The 19036-nt window shown below is 51.2% G+C and overlaps 4 protein-coding genes across 4 annotated transcripts; 3 read left to right on the forward strand and 1 right to left on the reverse strand.

The window, feature by feature from the left end:
• Positions 1 to 855: 855 nt before the first annotated feature.
• Positions 856 to 3703, forward strand: EAH_00045890 (hypothetical protein; the record flags this gene model as incomplete). Its single annotated transcript, XM_013391558.1, has 4 exons — positions 856 to 882; positions 2421 to 2525; positions 2747 to 2984; positions 3234 to 3703. 4 exons carry the CDS (start codon positions 856 to 858, stop codon positions 3701 to 3703), a joined length of 840 nt encoding a protein of 279 aa, XP_013247012.1.
• Positions 3704 to 6271: 2568 nt separating this feature from the next.
• Positions 6272 to 10408, forward strand: EAH_00045900 (ABC1 domain-containing protein, putative; the record flags this gene model as incomplete). The annotated part of the gene is made up of 1 exon (XM_013391559.1): positions 6272 to 10408. The coding sequence occupies one exon, from the start codon at positions 6272 to 6274 to the stop codon at positions 10406 to 10408; it is 4137 nt and encodes a 1378-aa protein (XP_013247013.1).
• Positions 10409 to 11402: 994 nt separating this feature from the next.
• Positions 11403 to 15389, reverse strand: EAH_00045910 (hypothetical protein, conserved; the record flags this gene model as incomplete). The annotated part of the gene is made up of 1 exon (XM_013391560.1): positions 11403 to 15389. One exon carries the CDS (start codon positions 15387 to 15389, stop codon positions 11403 to 11405), a length of 3987 nt encoding a protein of 1328 aa, XP_013247014.1.
• Positions 15390 to 16100: 711 nt separating this feature from the next.
• EAH_00045920 (sybindin-like family domain-containing protein, putative) lies at positions 16101 to 18391 on the forward strand (the record flags this gene model as incomplete). The annotated part of the gene is made up of 2 exons (XM_013391561.1): positions 16101 to 16535; positions 16969 to 18391. Coding segments are annotated over 2 exons (1858 nt in total), but the record flags the coding sequence as incomplete, so codon positions are not given.
• Positions 18392 to 19036: the final 645 nt, after the last annotated feature.

Consider the following 19036-nt stretch of genomic DNA (forward strand, 5'->3'; position numbering starts at 1 on the left):
TATATATATGTATATATATATACATATATATACATATATATATATATATATATATATATAGTGTTGGCGTATATACACCGCGCACCTCCCGCTGCGCTCTCAATGCCTCAGGTGAATAGAGAGAATAATTGAGGCCTTAGAAAATAGTAAATAATTTTAAAAATCAAAGTTAAATAAATAAAATAAATAAACTCTTTTGTAGAGTTTATTGGGCCCTAAGAGATGAGAAGAAGCCTGCGGGGTGTACGTACAGCTCGTAGGGTATGTAGATATGCGTCGCTATAAATTTTGTTGTTTCTTTGCAATAAATTAATATAAAACGATTAAAATTTTGAATATATTCTTTAAGGAAATAAAAAGTTTGTTCTACAGCAGAGGGCTTTAGTAAAGGCGCAGCAGCAGCAGCAACAGCAGCAGCAGCAGCAGCAACAGCAGCAGCAGCAGCAGCAACAGCAGCACTGCGCCACTGGGGTGTCGCGGGTGCCGGGTTAAGGAAAGGATGAGTTTGTGTTTCTAATCTTTTTCTGTGAAGCGTCTGTTGAAGTTTTCTTTAAAATGTTATATAGATAGGCTTTAGAGCTGTCTGTATTTGCTTCGTTTTCTCCTAAGCTGTGCGAGTGCTCATACATCAAACGATGGAGGCCAGACTTGTAGATATGCAGCAGCAACAGCAGCAGCAGCAGCAGCAGCAGCGGCAGCAGCAGCAGCAGCAGCAGCAGCAGGAGAAGCATAAGCTGGGGCATATTATTTTACAGCTTCTTCTCCTCTTTACTCTTCTCTCTCTTAAGCAATGACATTATTATATTTATCTCTTCTTCGCATCGTCTTCGCTGCAGGGCCCTTAGTAGGCTTCTGATGGAGTCGGGTGGTGTGCAGCCCCGCGTAAGTGCTGCTTTAATAAAAATATAAATTTTATTTACTTTATAACAAACAAGCTATTAAAATCTACTATTGAAACATACGCTACTACTACTGCATGCAACGCTACCAGACGGGGCCCCCTCAGCTGTCTGTACAGCTGCATGTGGGGGATATCATAGAACTCTCTTACTCTTGTCTCCTTCGTTTGCTGCTCTTGCTCCTAGAGGCAGCAGCAAGAAGCAGCATACAGCAGCAGCAGCATCAGCAGCAACAACAAACAGCAGCAGCAGCAGCAGCAGCAGAGTTGCTTAGGTATACTGTCTATATATATATATATATATATGTATGCGAGCAGCAGCATACACTTGCTGCTGTTGCAGCAAAGCGTCGTATGTCTGCAAAGTTTTATTCGTTCTTGCTGCTGCTGCTGCTGCTGTTGCTGTTGTTGCTGTTGGTGCTGCAGCTTCGTTCTCGTAGGCTTCAGGCTATAGCGCGTCGCTCTTATCGAAGTCTCTCCTCTTCTTCTTCTGCTGCTGCTGCTATTAATCTGCTTGGAGTGTCTCCGCGTCTGCTGCGTCGTCTGTCGCGTGTCCCCCTGCTGCCGTGGAAGGCATTCAGACAGCCGAACATCTGTCTCCCTGTTCGTCTGTCTCCTTTCATCTGTCTCCTTTTGTTTTACTCTTTATCTCTTATTTCTGCTGTCTCCTTTTGTTTTACTCTTTATTTCTTATTTCTGCTGTCCCCTTTTGTTTTACTCTTTATCTCTTCTGTCTCCTTTTGTTTTACTCTTTATCTCTCCTTTCATCTGTCCCCTTTTGTTTTACTCTATCTCTTCATCTGTCTCATTTTGTTTTACTCTTTATCTCTTATTTCTTCTGTCTCCTTTTGTTTTACTCTTTATCTCTTCTTTCTGCTGTGTCCTTTTGTTTTTATTTCTTCTTTCTTCTGTCTCCTTTTGTTTTACTCTATCTCTTCATCTGTCTCATTTTGTTTTACTCTTTATCTCTTCTTTCTTCTGTCTCCTTTTGTTTTTATCTCATCTTTCTTCTGTCTCCTTTGCTTAGTCTGCTGCTGTCTGTCTGTCTCTCTCTGTTTTACTGTCTCCTCTCTTCTCTCTTGCTCTTTCTCCCTTCTTTTCTTCTTTCTCTGTCTCCTTTATCTCTTTCTTTCTGTCTCCTTGTCTCTTTTATCTCTCTGCCTCTCGTTTTTATACATCTCTCTCTCTCTCTCTCTCTCTCTCTCTATATATATATATATATATATATATGTATATGCATATATATGTATATATATATATATATCTTTATATCTTTGTTTTTATATTTATCTTTCTGTCTCTCATTGTTTATATATCTGTCTCTGTCTCTGTTTCTGTCTCTTTCTTTCTGTCTCCTTTTGTTTTGTCTGCTCTGTCTGTCTCCTTTTTCTGTTTATTTCTTTTGCTGCATCTCTCTGTCTCTGTCTCTGTCTCCTCTCTCTTTGTTTATTATATATTATATTATTATATCTGTTTATTATATATCTTCCTATGTTTATCTTTGTTTGTTTGTTTGTCTTAGACTGTCCCCAAGTTAAAGACGTCTCTCTCTCCTGCTGCTTCTCTCTCTCAAAGAAAAAAACAGCAGCAACCCAGGAGGAGACATCAAAAGATTAAGGCTAAGGAGGTATGCTGCTGCTGTTGCTGCTGCTGCTGCTGCTGCTGCTCTTGCTGCTGTTGCTCTTGCTGCTGCTGGTCTTGCTGCTGCTGCTTCTCTTGCTGCTGCTGCTCTCGTGGCTGCTTGTGCACTCGAAGGCGTCTGCGGCTGCAGCAGTCATTATCAGAGCAGCACATCATCTGCTGCTGTTGCTGCTGCTGCTGCTGCTGCTGTTGCTGCTGCTGCTGCAGCGGCCTACACCTGCTCCAGGATCGTCAGGCTCTTGGGTTTCTGCTGGGAGAGCATCAAGAGAGACATCTTCTAGGAAGGGGTGCAGCAGCCCTCAAGACGCTGCTGCTGCTGCTGCTGCTACTCCTCTGTCTCCGCTTTCTTCTTGCGGGGCTGCTTCTGTTATTAGCGACACTAACACATTAAGAAGCTGCAGCAGCAGCAGCAGAGGAGACTCCAAGCGGCACTCTCAACGCAGAAGTGAGGCTTTAGCACAGCTAGCTAGCTAGCTAGCTAGCTAGCTAGCTGCCCATCTAGCTAGCTAGCTAGCTAGTTATGAGCATCTAGCAAGCTAGTTAACTACCTAGTTAACTACCTACCTAACTACCGAGTTATATATGTATCTATCCAACTAGCTAGCTAGCTAGCTAGCTAGCTAGCTAGTTATCTATCTAGCTAGCTAGCTAGCAGTCTCTTGCGTATGTGTTTGGTTTGTGTGTGCGTCTTTAGGAGACAGTTGGGGTGTAGGTGTTGCTGAGGGCTCTGGTGGGGGGAGAGCAGGAGGAGGAGGAGCAGCAGCAGCTGCTGCTGCTGCTGCTGCAGCAGCGGGTCCTCCGCCTGAGTATTCTGTGGTTCAGGGGTGTAGACCGCGTATATTCTTTATAACATTAACATCAATAAAGAAACAAACAAGTCAGAAGCTAGCGAAGACAGTTGCTGATAGAGCTCTTCCTTGTTACGCTGCTGCTGCTGCTGCTGCTGACTCGAACAGCTCCCAGACATCTTCAGCGAAGCACGAAGACGGAAGCACTTCAACATCTGCTACAGATAGAGGCAGCAGCTCCTTTGCTGCTGGCAGCGGGGGGATCCTTATGACCTCCGCTGCTGCTGCTCCTGCTGCTGCTCCTGCTGCTGCTGCTGGAGACGACGGGGGCAGCTTCGTCGTAGAGCAGCAGCAGGCCGCAGGGCGCCAGAAATGAAAAGAAACGCAGCAGCAGCAGCAGCAGCAACAGCAGCAGCAGCAGCAGCAATGCAGCGGAAGCGCTGTAGCTGCGGGGCGCTGGGGCCTGCTGGGTTTGCAGCACCGCTTGAGTAGCGGTTTGCTGATGTTTGTTTGCTGTCTCCTTTTTGTAGTTTCTGTCTCCTAAATTGTCTCTGGTGAGACGAGAAGAAGACAGAGATGGCGTTGGTTGTTGCAGCAGCAGCTCGTTCTTGCATGCATTAGCAGCAGCAGCAGCAGCAGCAGCAGCAGCAGCAGCAGCAGCGAGCCAGCCAGTACACACGAAGGAGAGGCAAGAGAAAAATTAAAAGCCTTCTCTATTTTTTAATTGGGTTGTAGGAATGTGAGAGACAGTTCAGGTGCGCAGACACCGCAGAGAGGATTGTCTGAAGGCTACGCCCTCTGAGGTGTACGTGCAGATGCTGCCGCAGCAGCAGCAACGGCAGCAGCAGCAGCAGCAGCAATGCAATCAGCAGGCTGCTGCTGCGGTGCTATTAGTTTTTATGTCGAGTTTCTTTGCGAACGCTCAGATTAATTCTACTTGTTGTTTGTTTAACCCCTTTCTACTATAATATATATATATATATATTATATATATATATTTTATTTATCTTTTCATATATTAGTGTACAAGTCTTAGGAGCAACGCAGCAGATTTATTTAGTTGAAGTCGATTGCTGAGGAGACGGTTAGTCTGCTGTCTGTGAGCATTTGCTTTGAAGGTAAAACCATAGGGATTAGTAATTTATTAGAATGCATGCAGAGGCTGTGAGAAACCAGCAGCAGCAGCAACAGCAGCGGGAGGAGGGGCAGCAGCAGCAGCAGCAGCAGCAGGAGGCTTCAGGCGGTCAGCCGCTTTGAAGTTTGTGTGAAGTTGTGCTCAGCGATTAATTAAATTAAACAGCATTGGGGTGTACAGAGGCTGGATGCGGAGAGCGCTGTAGAAGTATATTCTCCTCGCCTCAGTTTATAATATAAATGAGCTAAATAAGAAGAAGGCTGCAGGAGGAAAGATAAACAAAGTGCTTTAAGCATTATATTATCTATAGTGGCTCTGCCTTTATCATGTAAATATATATATATATATATATGTATATATATATATATATATATATATGTATATGCATATATTTTGTATATAGTACACATCTATTACTGTAGTGTAATACTCCCTACTAGATATTATGTAAGGCATCTTATTAAACATTGTCCGCTATCAAGCAATAATAATAATAAATAATAATATAATATTCAATAAAATATTCAACAAATCAGTGGCTGCCTACTAAGCATTATATGATATAACGCATCTTATAAAATATAAAACAAAAATAATAATATAATAATAAAGATATAATAGTATTATGTAAATTTTTCAGTAGATTAGTGACTGCCGCCTATACATTATATAGCACATCTTAATATAATAATAATACTAATAATGTAATAGTATTTAAATAAATATAATATTAAGCAAACTATTCAATAGATTAGTGGCTGCCTACTATACATTACATGATATAACAGATCTCAATAATAATATAATAATAATATTATAATATTAAATAAATATTATAATATTAAATTAAATATTGAGCAGGATAGTGGTTCAGCGGGAACAAACATCCGTCGTAGTCTAGGTGGTTAGGATACGCGGCTCTCACCCGCGCGACCCGGGTTCAAGTCCCGGCGACGGAATATATTTAACCAATGTCATTTATGTTTTTAAATGCATATTTAATCGATTTTTATCTTTATTTACCTTTATTTAAGTGCAAATTCATTATTAATTTCAACAACAGCAACAAATTGATACGCCGTTCGGCCGCGCTGTCGGTTATCTATGTGGGAGTCGGTTTTCTTTTCCTGAAACCGAAGACTTTTCTGTTTTTTCCTGTATTTATTGCGAAAAGAAGCATTTTATCTCTATTTTCTTTGCATTGTTTTGCAGATCTTCCCCTTCTGATTATATGTATATGCCTTTTTATATGTTTATCTACTTATCTTCTGTTTAATAGCAGCAGGGAGAAGCTGCAGCGAGGCGCTGCGCAGGCGGCTGCAGCCAGCTGTCTGCACAGTCAGAATGCTTCAAAGGTGTTTGTTTACCCTTTGTTTCTTGTTTTTTGTCTTGTTTGTTTTTATTTTGTTGTTTTGAGTTATTATTCTTTAAAGAAGCGGAAGAAGCTGCTGCTAGCTGCTCTTCTTGTGCTGTAGGCGCGAGCGCAGCGTGCATACACTTGAGTCTGCAAAGCAGCAACGGTGGAGCCTGTCTTCTTCATTTTGAATAATTTTAATATTTCTTTCACTCTTCTTCTTAACCTCCACTTCTTGGGGATCCAGCCCCTAGGCGCTGCGCATACAGCTCAAACACATTATCATCATTTTTAGCTCCCAACTCCCTTCTTTTTTTAGTGGATAATACCCTTAAAAAGTTATTTTCTTAAGGGGTATACTGCCTTTTCTCTAGACAGAGTTTGTTGCTTTCTTCTCCTTCAAGAACTTCTTCCCGCTACCCACAGCAGCAGCTCCTGCTGCACTTTGTGCTGTCATGAGCTCTTCTCGTCTTCTTTCTTCTGGGTTTTCAGTCTCTGTCCCTCGGCCTTCCTACCGCTTCCCCCCTCTTAACATTCAAAGGGGGGCCCCCACGGGGGGCCCCCAGCCACCCCCCTTGGGGGCCCCTAGGGGGGCCCCTACGGGGGCCCTCACTGCTGCAGTGATGCGGGGGGGAAGGCTGCAGATGCAGCTGCAGCAACTGCAGCAGCAGCAGCAGCAAAGGGACACCACAGCAGCAGTTCCGCCTCTGCAGCTGCGCATTCATTTTTTAAAGAGCTGCAGCAAAGTCAACCAGCCCCATATACTTTCTTTTTGCATGCGTTCGTTTAAAGTGCATGCAAAAAGAGGTAGGAGTAGGCTGTTCTATGAAGGGGGCCCCCCTTCATATAAACTCGTATCTCATATAGAGGAGGGGGCCCCCTCTTGCCGTGCTGATAGGGGCCCCCCTGCTGCTGCAGCTCTTGATAGCAGCAGCAGCAGCAGTTTCTGCGATTTCTACTCTTTTGTTTGTGACAAGGAACATCTTAATTTCAATAGAGGAAGGTTTGATGATAAGGGAGATATCAAAGAGCTGCAGATACACCCGAGCAGCAGCAGACAGCAGCAGCAGCAGCAAAGAGCGTGGAACCAGGGAGCAGCTGCTGCAGCTGTAGCTGCAGCAATCCCGCTGGCTGCGGTGTCGCATCAGCATAAACAGCAAGAGCAGCATGAGCAGCAGCAGCAGCAGCAGCAGCAGCAGCAAGGTTTGTTTTCTTTAGGTGCTTCTTCTATTTGGGCACAGCTTCAGCATTACTGCAGCGCAGAGGAGTGGGGGCAGCTGCTGCATTGGCCTTCATTTCTTCTCTCAGACCGCAGCAAAACCAGCAGCAGCAGCAGCAGCAGCAGCAGCAGCAGCCTTAGCAGCGGAGTGTCTTTGCTTTCTTGGGGTGTATCGGGATGGCTTCGTTTTTTCCGTAGTTTTTGTTCATTTGCTGTTTGTATAGCAGATTATAAAATAACATTTATGCGTCTATGGTGGATGGGGCTGTGTGAACAGCAGCTGCGTGCAGCAGCAGCAGCAGCAGCAGCAGCAGCGGCAGCAGCAGCATCATTTGATTGTGGGGATTGTTCGCAGCAGCACTTAGCAGAGAGCGAGCGATTGGGTGCGAAGTGCTTGCTGCTGCAGCAGCAGCAGCAGCAGCTAGAGCAGCAGGTACATCAACGTGGAGCCGAACGGTTGCTTCGTCTTTGTGTTTTAAGAGGGGGGTTATATGTAAAGCTAGGGCAGTATGTAAGCACACTGCAGCATATACTTCCTGCTGCGTATATATCTGTGCTGTCTCAGCTACAAGATAAGTGCTCAAGCGTCCCTTGGCCTGCAGCACAGCAGCTCTTAGAAGAAGAGTTAGGGGGCCCCCTATCTTTATTTTTCTGCGAGTTTAATAATATTCCTGTTGCTGCTGCTTCTCTTGCACAAGTTTATTATGCTAAGAGAAGTACTGATGGTGCTGCTGTTGCTGTTAAGCTGCAGCGTCCTGGTCTGGCTAGAGACAGTAGAATAGACCTGCAGCAGCTGCGGCTTCTTGCTGCTGCTGCTTCCTTCTTCTTTCCTCATTGCTGCATTGCTTGGATCTTGCCGGAGTTTCATAGCAACATGAAAAAGGAGTTAAATTTTATTCAAGAAGGATATAATGCAGTGCGAGCAAAGCGCTTATTCTATTCATCGCCTCAAGTGTATATACCCTGGGTTGATTGGTCTTTAACTACAGAGAAGGTGTTGACAATGGAGTTCGTACATGGCAGCAAACTCACTGATCTTGATGCGCTCCAGCGGGAAGGGATCTGCTGCAGCAACAGCAGCAGCAACAGCAGCAGCAGCAGCAGCAGCAGCAGCGGGAACAACGAGCTTGCTCACCTACTACTCACTGTCTTTGGGGATATGCTGCATGTCCACGGCTTCGTCCATTGCGACCCCCACCCAGGAAATCTTCTCGTACGCAGAATGCCGCCCCAGCAGCAGCAGCAGCAGCAGCAGCAGCAGCAGCAACAGCAGCAGCAGCAGCAAGTGACGCAAGGAGCGTGTGACGCCTCCTCAACATCACCTCTTTCGCCATCGACAGACGAAGCCTCCAACCCCAGCAGCAGCACCCCCAGCAGCAACAGCAGCAGCAGCAACAGCAGCAGCAGCAGCAGCAGCAAGGGGGAGGGTCAGCTGCAGCTGGTGCTGCTGGATCACGGAATGTACCGACGTTTGTCTCCCGAATTTCGCGTTGCTTTTAGTCGTTTATGGTTGGCGCTGCTGCTTAATGATGTAAGTGAAGGGAGAGAGGCTTTAAGAGAATTAGGAATAGGTAAGCAGCTCAAGCTGCTGCAGCAGCAGCAACTTGAGCAGCAGCAGCAGCAGCAGCGGCGGCGGGGGATCCCCTGGCCTGCATTCGCTCGCAGTGCTGCTGCTGCTGCTGCTCCTGCTGCTGCTGGGGGAGAAAATAAAACGGCTTCTTCTTCTTCCTCCCCGTGGCATCTACCGAGCAGCAGCAGCAGCTTCAGCAGCAGCAGCAGCAGCAGCAGCAGTGGGTTGTGTCTAGATGAAGACACAGCATTAGATTTGCTTTCAGTTGTATTAACATACAGGCCTCAGTTGGGTTTAAAGACTCAGCTGGGGGCCCCGTTGCATGCAGAAGATAGAAGAAGAGTAATGATAGCTTTAGGTGGTTCGCCTATAGAAGGGTTTAACACTGTGCTGCAGCTGCTGCAGCTGCTGCCTCGAGATTTACTATGGGTGCTTCGCATGTCATACCTTATTAGAAGTATTAACTGCGACTTAGGCGGAACAACTAAACAAAGACTTCTTATTATGGGAGCCTCTGCATGCAAAGGTGTGCAGCTGACAGATGCTAAACTCAAGCCTAAGCTAGAGGAATGCAAACAGTTCCTTGCTGCTGCTGCTGCTGCTCCTGCTGCTCTTGATCCTGCTGCTGCAGCAGATAAACTTGCCCCTGCACAAGCAGCATCAACAGCACCAACAGCAGCAAACAATAACACACAGCCGCAGCACAACACTGCTACCACCGAACGCAGCAGCAGCACGGACATCAACAGCAGCAGCAGCACCAGCAGCAGCAGCAGCACCAGCAGCAGCAGCAGCAGCAGCAGCAGCAGAAGACGAGGTTGTGCGCCTCGCTGGTACGAGCTGCCTGGAGCAGAGAGTCTGAACCTCCCTGTTGATTCTGAATACCCGCATTATGCAGCGTGGTGCTGGAGAAGAGCAGCAGCAAAAACAAACAAAACAGAGGAAGCAGACTCTACTACGCTTGCTGCTGCACAACAATACACCGACAAGCAGCACTTGAACACTCCTCCTGCTGCTGCTGCTGCTGTTGCTGCTGCTTCTGATGCTAATGCTGCGGCGATAACCGACTTGCAGGCCTGCCAGCAGCAGCGTCAAAAGCAGCAGCAGCAGCAGCAACAGCAGCAGCAGCAGCTGAGGGACCCTTTAGAAGATCTGTACACTCAAATGGTTTTAATTAATGGTGCAGAACAAGCAGATCCTCTTGCTGCTTACAGAGGAGAGCACGGGGAGCCCCCGGGGCCGCTGCAGCAGCACCTGCTGCTGCTGCTGTTGCAGGCGAAGCAACGAGCAGCACAACTACGCCAGCAGTCTCCTCTGCTGCTGCACTCCTTGTGTGGGCCCTGCAAGAAGCAGATACACCCGAGACTAACCTCTTGCACGCTGGCGAATCAAGCAGACAGCAGCAGAAGCAGCAGCAGCAGCAGCAGCAGCAGCAGCAGCAGCAGCAGCAGTAATGCTGCTGCTGCTACTGGCTCGGGCGCTGCTTACTCTTCTGCGCTAACTGTAGGTTCTCGAATTATGCGCAGATCCTCTCCTGATGCAGCAGCAGCAGCAGCAACAGCAGCAACAGCAGCAGCAACAGCAGCATCAGCAGCATCATGGTTTGCTGCAAGAGACAAAACAACAGAGGCCCCCTGGGTCTCTCCGGGGCTGTTATCTTCTGTGCGGTTGCTGCTGCTGCAGTTAGAGCTGCTGCTTACAGTATCGATGCTGCAGCTGCAGCTTTGGTTTGTAGATTTGCTGCTGTACATTGCTGTGGGGTCAACAGCTTCGCAGCAACCGCAGCGCCGCTCCTACGGCTAGCTAGCTAGCTAGCTAGCTAGCTAGCTAGCGGGAGCAAGTGCTGCAGCAAGTGCTGCAGTTGCTGCAGCAACTGTTGGAGGCAGGCGCTAGTTAAAGAGCAGCATTGTTTTGCTGCTATGTTTGCTCTCCCTGTTGAGGTGTGTCTGTCTATTTACTATTAACAACAGCTGCAGCACTAAAAGGAGACGCTTGGATAGAGAGACATTCATATAGAATATATAAATATATAAATATATGTATATAGAGATAGATAGATAGATAGATAGATAGATTTATATATATATATATATTTATAATGATGCATGCATATGTATATATATGTGCATTGTACGAGTTATATATACGCATGTCTGTATCTATGAAAAGCATACGGTAGGCAGTGTATACATACATATCTAAATAGAAATATATATATATATATATACATATATATATTTGCACATATATATATATATGTATATATTAATCTCTCTTTGTGTTTTGTTTACTTCTAATTAAATGCATGCACTGCTCTGAGCGTCTCTATGCCTATATAAATGCTTCTTATTAATCTGGTGCTGTCTCCTCACTCGGCAGCTGCAGCAACTGCAGCAGCAGCTGCTGCTGCAGTAGCGGCTGCTGCCTGTACCTCCACAAGACACCCCCGCAATGTAGCAGTAGCAGCAGCAGCAAGCACAGCAGCAGCAGCAAGAGCGACAGCAGTAGCAAGAGAAGCAGCAGCAGCAAGAGCGACAGCAGCAGCAAGAGAAGCAGCAGCAGCAAGAGCGACAGCAGCAGCAAGAGAAGCAGCAGAAGCAAAAGCAGCAGCAGCAGCAGCAGCAACAGCAAGAGCTGCTCGTATCCATTCGGAGTATTAAATATAATTAGCTTCTTCCCTTGGGTTTGTTGCGTGAGCAGCTGGCTGCTGCTGCCTGCTGCATGCGCAGATAGCAGCAGCAGCAGCAGCAGCAGCAGCAGGAGACACCCCGCATGCATGCATGCAACCTCTGCAACTTCAAAAAGAAGCCAAAGGGAGGTCTTGCTGCATCGGCAGCAACCCCCCGTCGAGTGTATAGGCAGCTCTATTGCTTCTGTAGTGTCTGCTTGGGGCCCACAGGGGCTCAGCAGCTCTCCCATATATTGTTGCAGCAGCAGAACCGCCCCAGCGACTCCCGCGCTGCTGCTGCTGCTGCTGCTGCAGCTGCTTCTGCTGCTGCAGCAAAGGCAGCTGCTGGTACGGCTCCTCGCGCCTGATAGGAAGCAGCGGTCGCCTGAGCGGAAAGGAAGAAGAGGGTAGGGGCCCCCAGGGGCCCCCCAGGGGCCCTGCTGCTGCTGCTGCTGCTGCTGCTGTTGAGTTGTAGGGAGGGAACAGCTCCAAGTCGGGCCCCCCACCACCCAACGGGAAGGCATCGGCTTGCTGCTGCAGCTGCTGCTGCTGCTGCAGCTGCTGCAGCAGCTGTTGCTGCGCCCTACGGCGCTGCCACTGCCGCAGCTGATCTTCCTGCTGCTGGTGCAGCAGCAAACGGTGCTGGTATCCAAGGCGGTGCATCCCTAGCCACTGCTGCTGCTGCTGCTGCTGTTGCTGCTGCTGCTGCTTCCTTACGTTTTCAAGAGCAGCGGCGGTGCTGCTGCTCAACCCCAGAAGCCCCAGATTGGCGGTTGAGTCCCATGGCTGCTGCTGCAGCAGCGGCTGGTGAGGCAGCTGAGGTTGCTGCTGCTGCTGCTGCTGCTGCAGCAGCAGAGAAGCAGAGCCCCCTCCTCCAAGCACCCCCCACCCAAGGGAATCGTTCAGGGGCCCCCGCGAGGCCCCGAGGCCCCTCCTACTCCATGAAAGATCCCCGCCTACGTTGGGCAGCAGCAGGTTGCTGCTGCTGCTGCTGCTGCTGCTGCCTAGCAGCGGCAACTTGCTGCTTTGCTGCAGCAGCAAGGGGTCCCCACGTGCAGCAGCCACTGCTGCTGCTGCGCTGGTGTCGGCGGTGGAGTACAGGCCCGACTGCTGCAGCAGTTGCTGCTGCTGCTGCTTCTGCTGCTGCAGCTGCTGCAGCTGCTGCTGGTTTCGAAGGAAGCAACCTGTAAGAGACGGAGCTGCTGCTGGACCCCACATATAAAGAGAGGGAGACCCCCCTACCGTTGAAAGAGCATAGAGACAAACTGCAGCAGGAAGCAGCTCTGTCTCACGCTTAACAGACGTCTCTCCCGCTGCACACAGCAAACCCCAACGCACTGCCACCAGCAGAGGCCTGCTGCTGCTGCTGCTGCTGCTGCTGCTGCTGTCGTTCAAGACAGTCATTCCTGCTACGCGCCAGCCTGCTACTGGAGGTTTAAGGCGATACCGAAGCGATGCGCTGCCTCTCCAGAGGTCAACCCCACCGAAGAGCTGCTGCTGCTGTTGCTGCTGCTGCTGCTGTTGCTGCTGCAGCGGCAGCTGCTGCTGCGGCGTCGGAGGGAAGGTGCAGCAGAACAGCAGCACTTCAGGGCAGACTGAAGCAGCAACAGCAACAAAACAAAGGCCTCGGGTGACGTCTTCCACTACCGCAAGGCATTCAAGATCTCCTACCTGCTGCTGCTGCACACCGCCAGCAGCAGCAGCAGCAGCAGCAGTTGCTGCTGCTGCTGGGGGAGCGATGCGGACTGATCGCGGCAGCTGCCATGCTATGCAAAAGCCAACCAGCTGCTCCTGCTGCTGCTGCTGCTGCTGCTGTTGTTGTTGTTGCTGCAGGTGGTAGGGATGCCTAGAAGATGCAGCAGGCAAGAAAGGCAGCAGCAAACTTCGGGAAACGGCAGCAAGCGTTGTTGCTGCAGCGGCAAAGAAGCCGCTGCTGCTGCTGCTGCTGCTGCTGCAGTCTTCAGCAGCAGAGAACCCAATCAAGAAGATGCTGCTGCTGCCCTGTACCCCCAGCAGTAGACAGCGCAGACCTTCACAGCGCTGCATGTACACCCGGCTGCCTTTCTGCAGCGCTGCTGCTGCTGCTGCAGCAAGCGGGACCCGACAGACAGCAGAGAGAGACACGGGGGGCCCCCCCAGCAGCAAAGCTGCCTCAGGGCGGAGCTGCAGCTGCTGCAGCACCAGAAGCCCCCTCCTACTAAGCACGGCGATGCAGCTGCTGCTGCGGCTGCTGCTGCTGCTGCTGAAGCTGGGAGCAGCAGCAGCAGCAGCAACTTGTCGATGCCCGGTTAAGTACTCCAAACCCCCAAAGAGAGAAAAGGCAGAGGTGCAGCAGCAAGAAGGTAAGCTGTATATACACCCCGCGCTGAGCGGAGAGAAGACCGTGACTCCTGCTGCGCTGTATCCACACACCAGAGGTGCGCAGACACCCCAGCTGCTGCTGCTGCTGCTGCTGCTGCTGGAGACAGGCAGCAAGAAGAGGCCCTCAAGGGGGGAACTCAGCCAGTCGCGCCACACTTCAAACCACTCCTTGCCATCAGGTGTAACTCCACCCCAGCTGCTGCTGCTGCTGCTGCTGCTGCTGTTGCCCCACCAAGCTGCTGCTGCTGCAGCAGCAGCAGAGGGCTGCCTCCGCTGCAGCAGCTGCAGCAAGCCGTCTGAGTAAGACAGCAGCAAACGAGGAGACAAATCGCTATCACCACGGGCGTGGCTTTCTTCGTATAGAAACAGCGCGCAGCAGACGCTGCGGCACTCGCTGCTGCTGCTGCTGCTGCTATGTTGCTGCTGCTGCTGCTGCTCCGGTTGCGGCTCCAGCAGCAACTCCGCTAAGGAATCCGCCTCCCCGGAGTGCAGCACCAAAGGGTCGTGTGGGGCGCTGCCGAGCAGCACTTGTTCGTACATCTGCTGCTGCTGCTGCTGTCCGGTCCCAGCAGCAGCAGCAGCAACAGCAAGAGGAGCAGCAGTCAAAGCAACACATCCCCCGCTATCAACCTGCCGGCTTCTTTTGCTGCTGCAGCCATCAGCAATAAAAAGAGTGGTGGGTTGTCTCCTTATACGCGACATCTGTTGCTGCTGCAGCGACGAGAACCCCAACTGGAACTGCTGCTGCTGCTGCTGCTGCTGCTTCTGCAGCAGCAAGCCACACGGGGGCCCTAGCGCTAGCGTGAGCGCCCCGCATTTACTGCGCTGCTGCTGCTGCTGCGATGGCAGCAGCAGCAGCAGCGCAGCCTGGAGGGTCTTCATTGCTGCCTTGGGGAGCAGAAAAGACAACAGCTTGTGAGGTGCAGCAGCAGCAGCAGGATGGCGCAGCAGCCGCTGCAGCTCCAGTGTAGCGGGGCCCCCGAATGCAGCAGCACCTTGCGGCAGCAGCAACTCAGCAGCAAATGTCTCTTGCATACAATTCATAAGAAATGCAATTGCTGCTTCAAGACCAACCCCACACGAAGAGACGCCTGAAAACCCCCAGAAGGAGACACCCTGTAGCCAGCGCACGCACCGCAGCAGCGCAGCAGCAGCAAACGGCTGCTGCTGCTGCTGATGCTGCTGCAGACGACCCAGCTTGCTGCTGCTGCTAGCCCCCCCCAAGCAGCACACGTACGGAGGAGGTGCAGCACCAGGAGACAAAAATGCAGCAGCAGCAGCAGCAGAAGGGGACTCCGCTGCTGCACCCTGTGCAGCTTGTGCTGCTGCTGCTGCTGCTGCTGCATCTGCTGCCGCAGAACTAAGAGAAGGCAAAGGCAAGCCAAACGCCCTGCTCTGCTGCGCAGTATCTGCTGCTGCTAATACCCTATACGGCAGCAATATCTTACCGTCTTCCTGCTGCTGCTGTTGCTGCTGCTGCTGCGTCCGGCGCTGCTGCTGCCGCGAAGGCCAATCCCCCCAACTTCCAGATACGCTGCTGCTGCTGCTGCTGCTGCTGCTGTTACCTAGGAATGCTGACGATGCGGGATCTGCTGCTGCTGCTTCTGCTGCTGCTGCTGAGGCAGGGGGTCCTCTCTGTCTGCGGCGCAGCAACGCCCCACTCATTAAGGGTACAGGCTCATCGAGCTGCTGCTGCTGCTGCTGCTGGTCTTCCTCCTCCTCCAGGACGCATTCTGAAAGCACAGGGGGCGGCATTGTTGCTGCTGCTGCTGCTGCAGCACCTGGTGCTGCTCCCCTTGCTGTGAGAGCGGGGGTCCCTAGACACCCTGCTGTGCTGCTGCTGCTCGGTAGCAGCAGCAGCTGCTGCGCATGCACACTGAAATTCTCAATCCTATACCTGCACCTTCTTATATTAAGCGCTGAAGTGCGTTACACAAAGAGATGCTGCTGCTGCTGCTGGAACCCCGCTGCTGCTGCTGCTGCTGCAACTGCTGCTGCTGCCGTTGCTGCTGCCGCAGCAAACAAGCACAGAGAAGCTCTCTCTGTCAGTTACAAGACTTAATGTTATTAGAACAAAACAAATAATACTCAGCGCTGCCGCATGCATGCAGCTACCGCTGCTGCTGCTAGTCCAACCTAGGGGCTGCAGCAACAGCAGCAGCAGCAGCAGCAGCAGTCGGCGCTCGTGCTCCCGCCTGGGGCTTGGTGTCTCGGGCGAGACAAGGCTTGAGACAGAGACAGGAGAGACAATAAAAACAAGAAAACTCTCTCTCTCTCTCTTTCTTCTGAGTTTAACCCCTCACTGCTGCTGCGGTTCTGAAGCCAGCAGCAGGAGCAGCAGTGGCAGCAGCAGCGTAGCAAAGCCTCTCCGCTAGCGTTGAAACGAGGGGAGTGTTTATTCACAACACTTAAGGCATCACTGCGCTCTAGGTCTCCTAAGCAGCAGCAACAGCCGCAGCAGGCAAAATGATTTATTCTGTTTACATATTTCATCGAAACCGCTGCATCTTTGTCGCACAATACCCGCAAAGAGGCACAAACCCTGCATTAGCAGGCTCTGACTCTGCTGCTGCGACAGCAGCAGCAGCAGCAGCACAGCAGCAACAGCAGAGGAGCAGCAGCAGCGGGGGAGGTTCTTCTCGTCAGGGCTCTGCCTTCCCCCACGACGTCTCTTTGCAGCGAACTACGGCGGGTTCAGCGCTTGTAGCTGCCCCTGTACCTGCAGGAGGAGCAGCAGCAGCAGCAGGAAGCCTCCAACAGCGCGCGAGCAACGGACAAGGGGGTAGCTGCCTAGACACTCTAGCAGCAGGGGGCCCCGGGGCCCCCCTAACGAAGCGGCAGCAGCAGACGGGTCGTTTGCTTTCAGGTTTGCTGTACTCTATGCGGCGTTTCTGTGAGCAGGTGGGGCCATCTGTAAGCAGCAGCAGCAGCAGCAACAGCAACAGCAGCAGCAGCAGCAGCAACAGCAGCAGTTTTAATTGTTTCTCAACGCCGCATTATAAGCTTCATTATCTTGAAACACCAACAGGGTACGGCTTTGCATGCTTATCTTCGCCTGAGGTGCCGTACTTATCTGCTGCGCTGCAGCACATCTATGTTAATATCTTCTTAGAAACAGTTATTAAGAGCCCCTCCTTCTCACCTTCAAAGCCAGTTAATAACTCTCTTTTTGCTGAGCATCTACGCAGCTTCCTCTCTACCCTTCCAGCTTGGGAGTCCTAAACAGCAATAACAGGCTCCTGCTGCTGCTGCTGCTGCTGCTGCTGCTGCTGTTGCTGTTGCTGTTGCTGGGGAGATGGCGGAGAACGCGTTTGCTACTTCGCTGTATGAGCAGCTGCCCGAGGGGCACCCAGCTGCAGTAGCTGCTGCTGCTGCTGCTGCTGCAGCTGCTGCTGCTGCTACGCGGCAGGCCCACCAGCCTGCTGCTGCCGCTGCTGCAGCAGGGGGAACCGGGATCGATCTGCTGCTGCGGCAGCAGCAAATGCTGCAGCGAGCAGCGCAGCTGCAGCAAGGATCTTTCTTTGAGTTGCTGGCGCAGCAAAAGCTGCTAGAGGGTCTTTATGCTGCTCTTCGGCACTGCGTCGTTACCCTCCAGAGTCTCTATGCAGACAACACTCCTCCTGCTGCTGCAGCAGCAGCATCAACAGCAACAGCAGCAGCAGCGCAGCAACGGGGGGCTGCTGCGGCAGAAACTGAACCGACCTCCGCAGATGACGGCGCGCCACAGCAGCAGCAGCAGCAGCAGCAGCAGCAGCAAGGGCGGCAGCGACAGCGCCCTCAGTTTCGCTCGTTGAAGGGCTCCTTCTTATCTGCGTGGCTGTGGGGCCGTTTGCTTCGCGCTGCAGCAGCAGCAAGAGCTGCAATATCGTCAGCAGCAGCAGCAGACCGGGGTTCTATTCGTTTGCTGCTGCGTGCAGATGCTGCTGCTGTATTGCGGTGGGTTGAGCAGCACTTTGATTTACTTTATTTGCTGCTGCTTGCTGCTGTAGAGACGCATAGCTTTGCTTCTACTGGGGCTTCCTTCGCTGAGGGCTTCTATTGCATGAGTAGGGCGGATAGAAGGCTGTTTATGCTTCATACTCGCCTCAACTACCCCCATATATACAGCAGCAGCAGCAGCAGCAGCAGCAGCAGTGGTAATGGTGAGGCAGCAAGGCAGCCCCACTCACTGCAGACGAAGGGGGGGGTGCCGCTACCCCTTCCGACGGCGCTGCTGCAGCAGCAGCAGCAAATAAGCAGGGATGCTGCAGCAGTTGCTGCTGCTCTCCCACGCTCTATGACTCCCCTAAAAATCGCTTGCTGCGTTGCTGTGGAGGTGCTGCTGCCGCATCTGCGGCGGCAGCTGCAGCAGGCTCACCGGCTGCAGCAGGAGGCCCCAGAAGCAGCAGCAAGCGCAAGAGCAGCAGCAGCAAGACGTATTGCAGCGGCAAAAGAAGCAGTTGCTGCAGCAGCAGCAGAATTAAAAAGACAGCAAGAGGCCCCACTTCCTTCTTCCTCTCTCCCAGCCGATATTCTTTTGCTTCTAAGCAGCAGCAGCGACGTCAGCGACAGCAGCAGCAGCGACGGCAGCGGCAACAACAGCAGCAACAGCAGCAGCAGCAGCAGCAGTATCAGCCCACCAGATACAACAACACTGCGTCTGACAGCAGCAGCTGCTGCTTGGGGGGATCGTTTGTGGTTGCTGCTGCGTCGTTTCCGTTTGCGGTTGTTGCTGCAGTGGCTTCGTTTGCGTTTGCTGCTGCTGCAGTTTCTGCGGTGTATGCGCAGCTGTCTATGGGATCGCCTTGTTGCTGCTTTCCCTCGCCTGAGCCTTGTACATGATCTCTTTTCTTTTGTTTATTCTTTATTATACTTAGCTGATCCTGTTGCATTTCCTTATTGGTCTCCTTATATGCATTTGCTGGGGCTGGTGTATGTGCGCGCTCCTACGGAAGCTTCTGCTGCAGCAGCAGCAGCTGCTGCTGCTGCTGCTGCTGCTCCTGGTGCAAGAAGAAGGGGCTCTTGGTGGTTCTCTGTTGCTGAAGGGGGGGCGCGCCGGCTGCGCAACTGTCTTGCTGCTGTGCTGCTGCTGCTGCGCGTATTAGAGTGGTGGTTTGAATATGAAGCTACGCTGCTGCCGCAGCAAATTAAAAAAGAAGAAATACCCCCTCCCCCTGCACCTGCAAGACATCCTCTAGCAACAAAGCAGCTGCATGCGCTGCCTCAGGTTTGTCTGTTTGTTTGTTTGTTTGTTTGTTTGGTTGGTTGGTTGTTTGTTTGTTTCTCTGTCGCCTCCTCCTCTTATGCTTGCAGCATTGAGATAAACGCAATTGCTACTCTCACTGAACACTTCAGCTGTCTGTATACCCCTTTGCTGTCTCTTACCTCAATATATATATATATATATATATATATATATATAT

The sequence above is a fragment of the Eimeria acervulina genome, genomic scaffold (assembly GCF_000499425.1).
Source record: "Eimeria acervulina Houghton genomic scaffold, Eah_scaff666, whole genome shotgun sequence".
Lineage (NCBI taxonomy): Eukaryota > Apicomplexa > Conoidasida > Eucoccidiorida > Eimeriidae > Eimeria > Eimeria acervulina.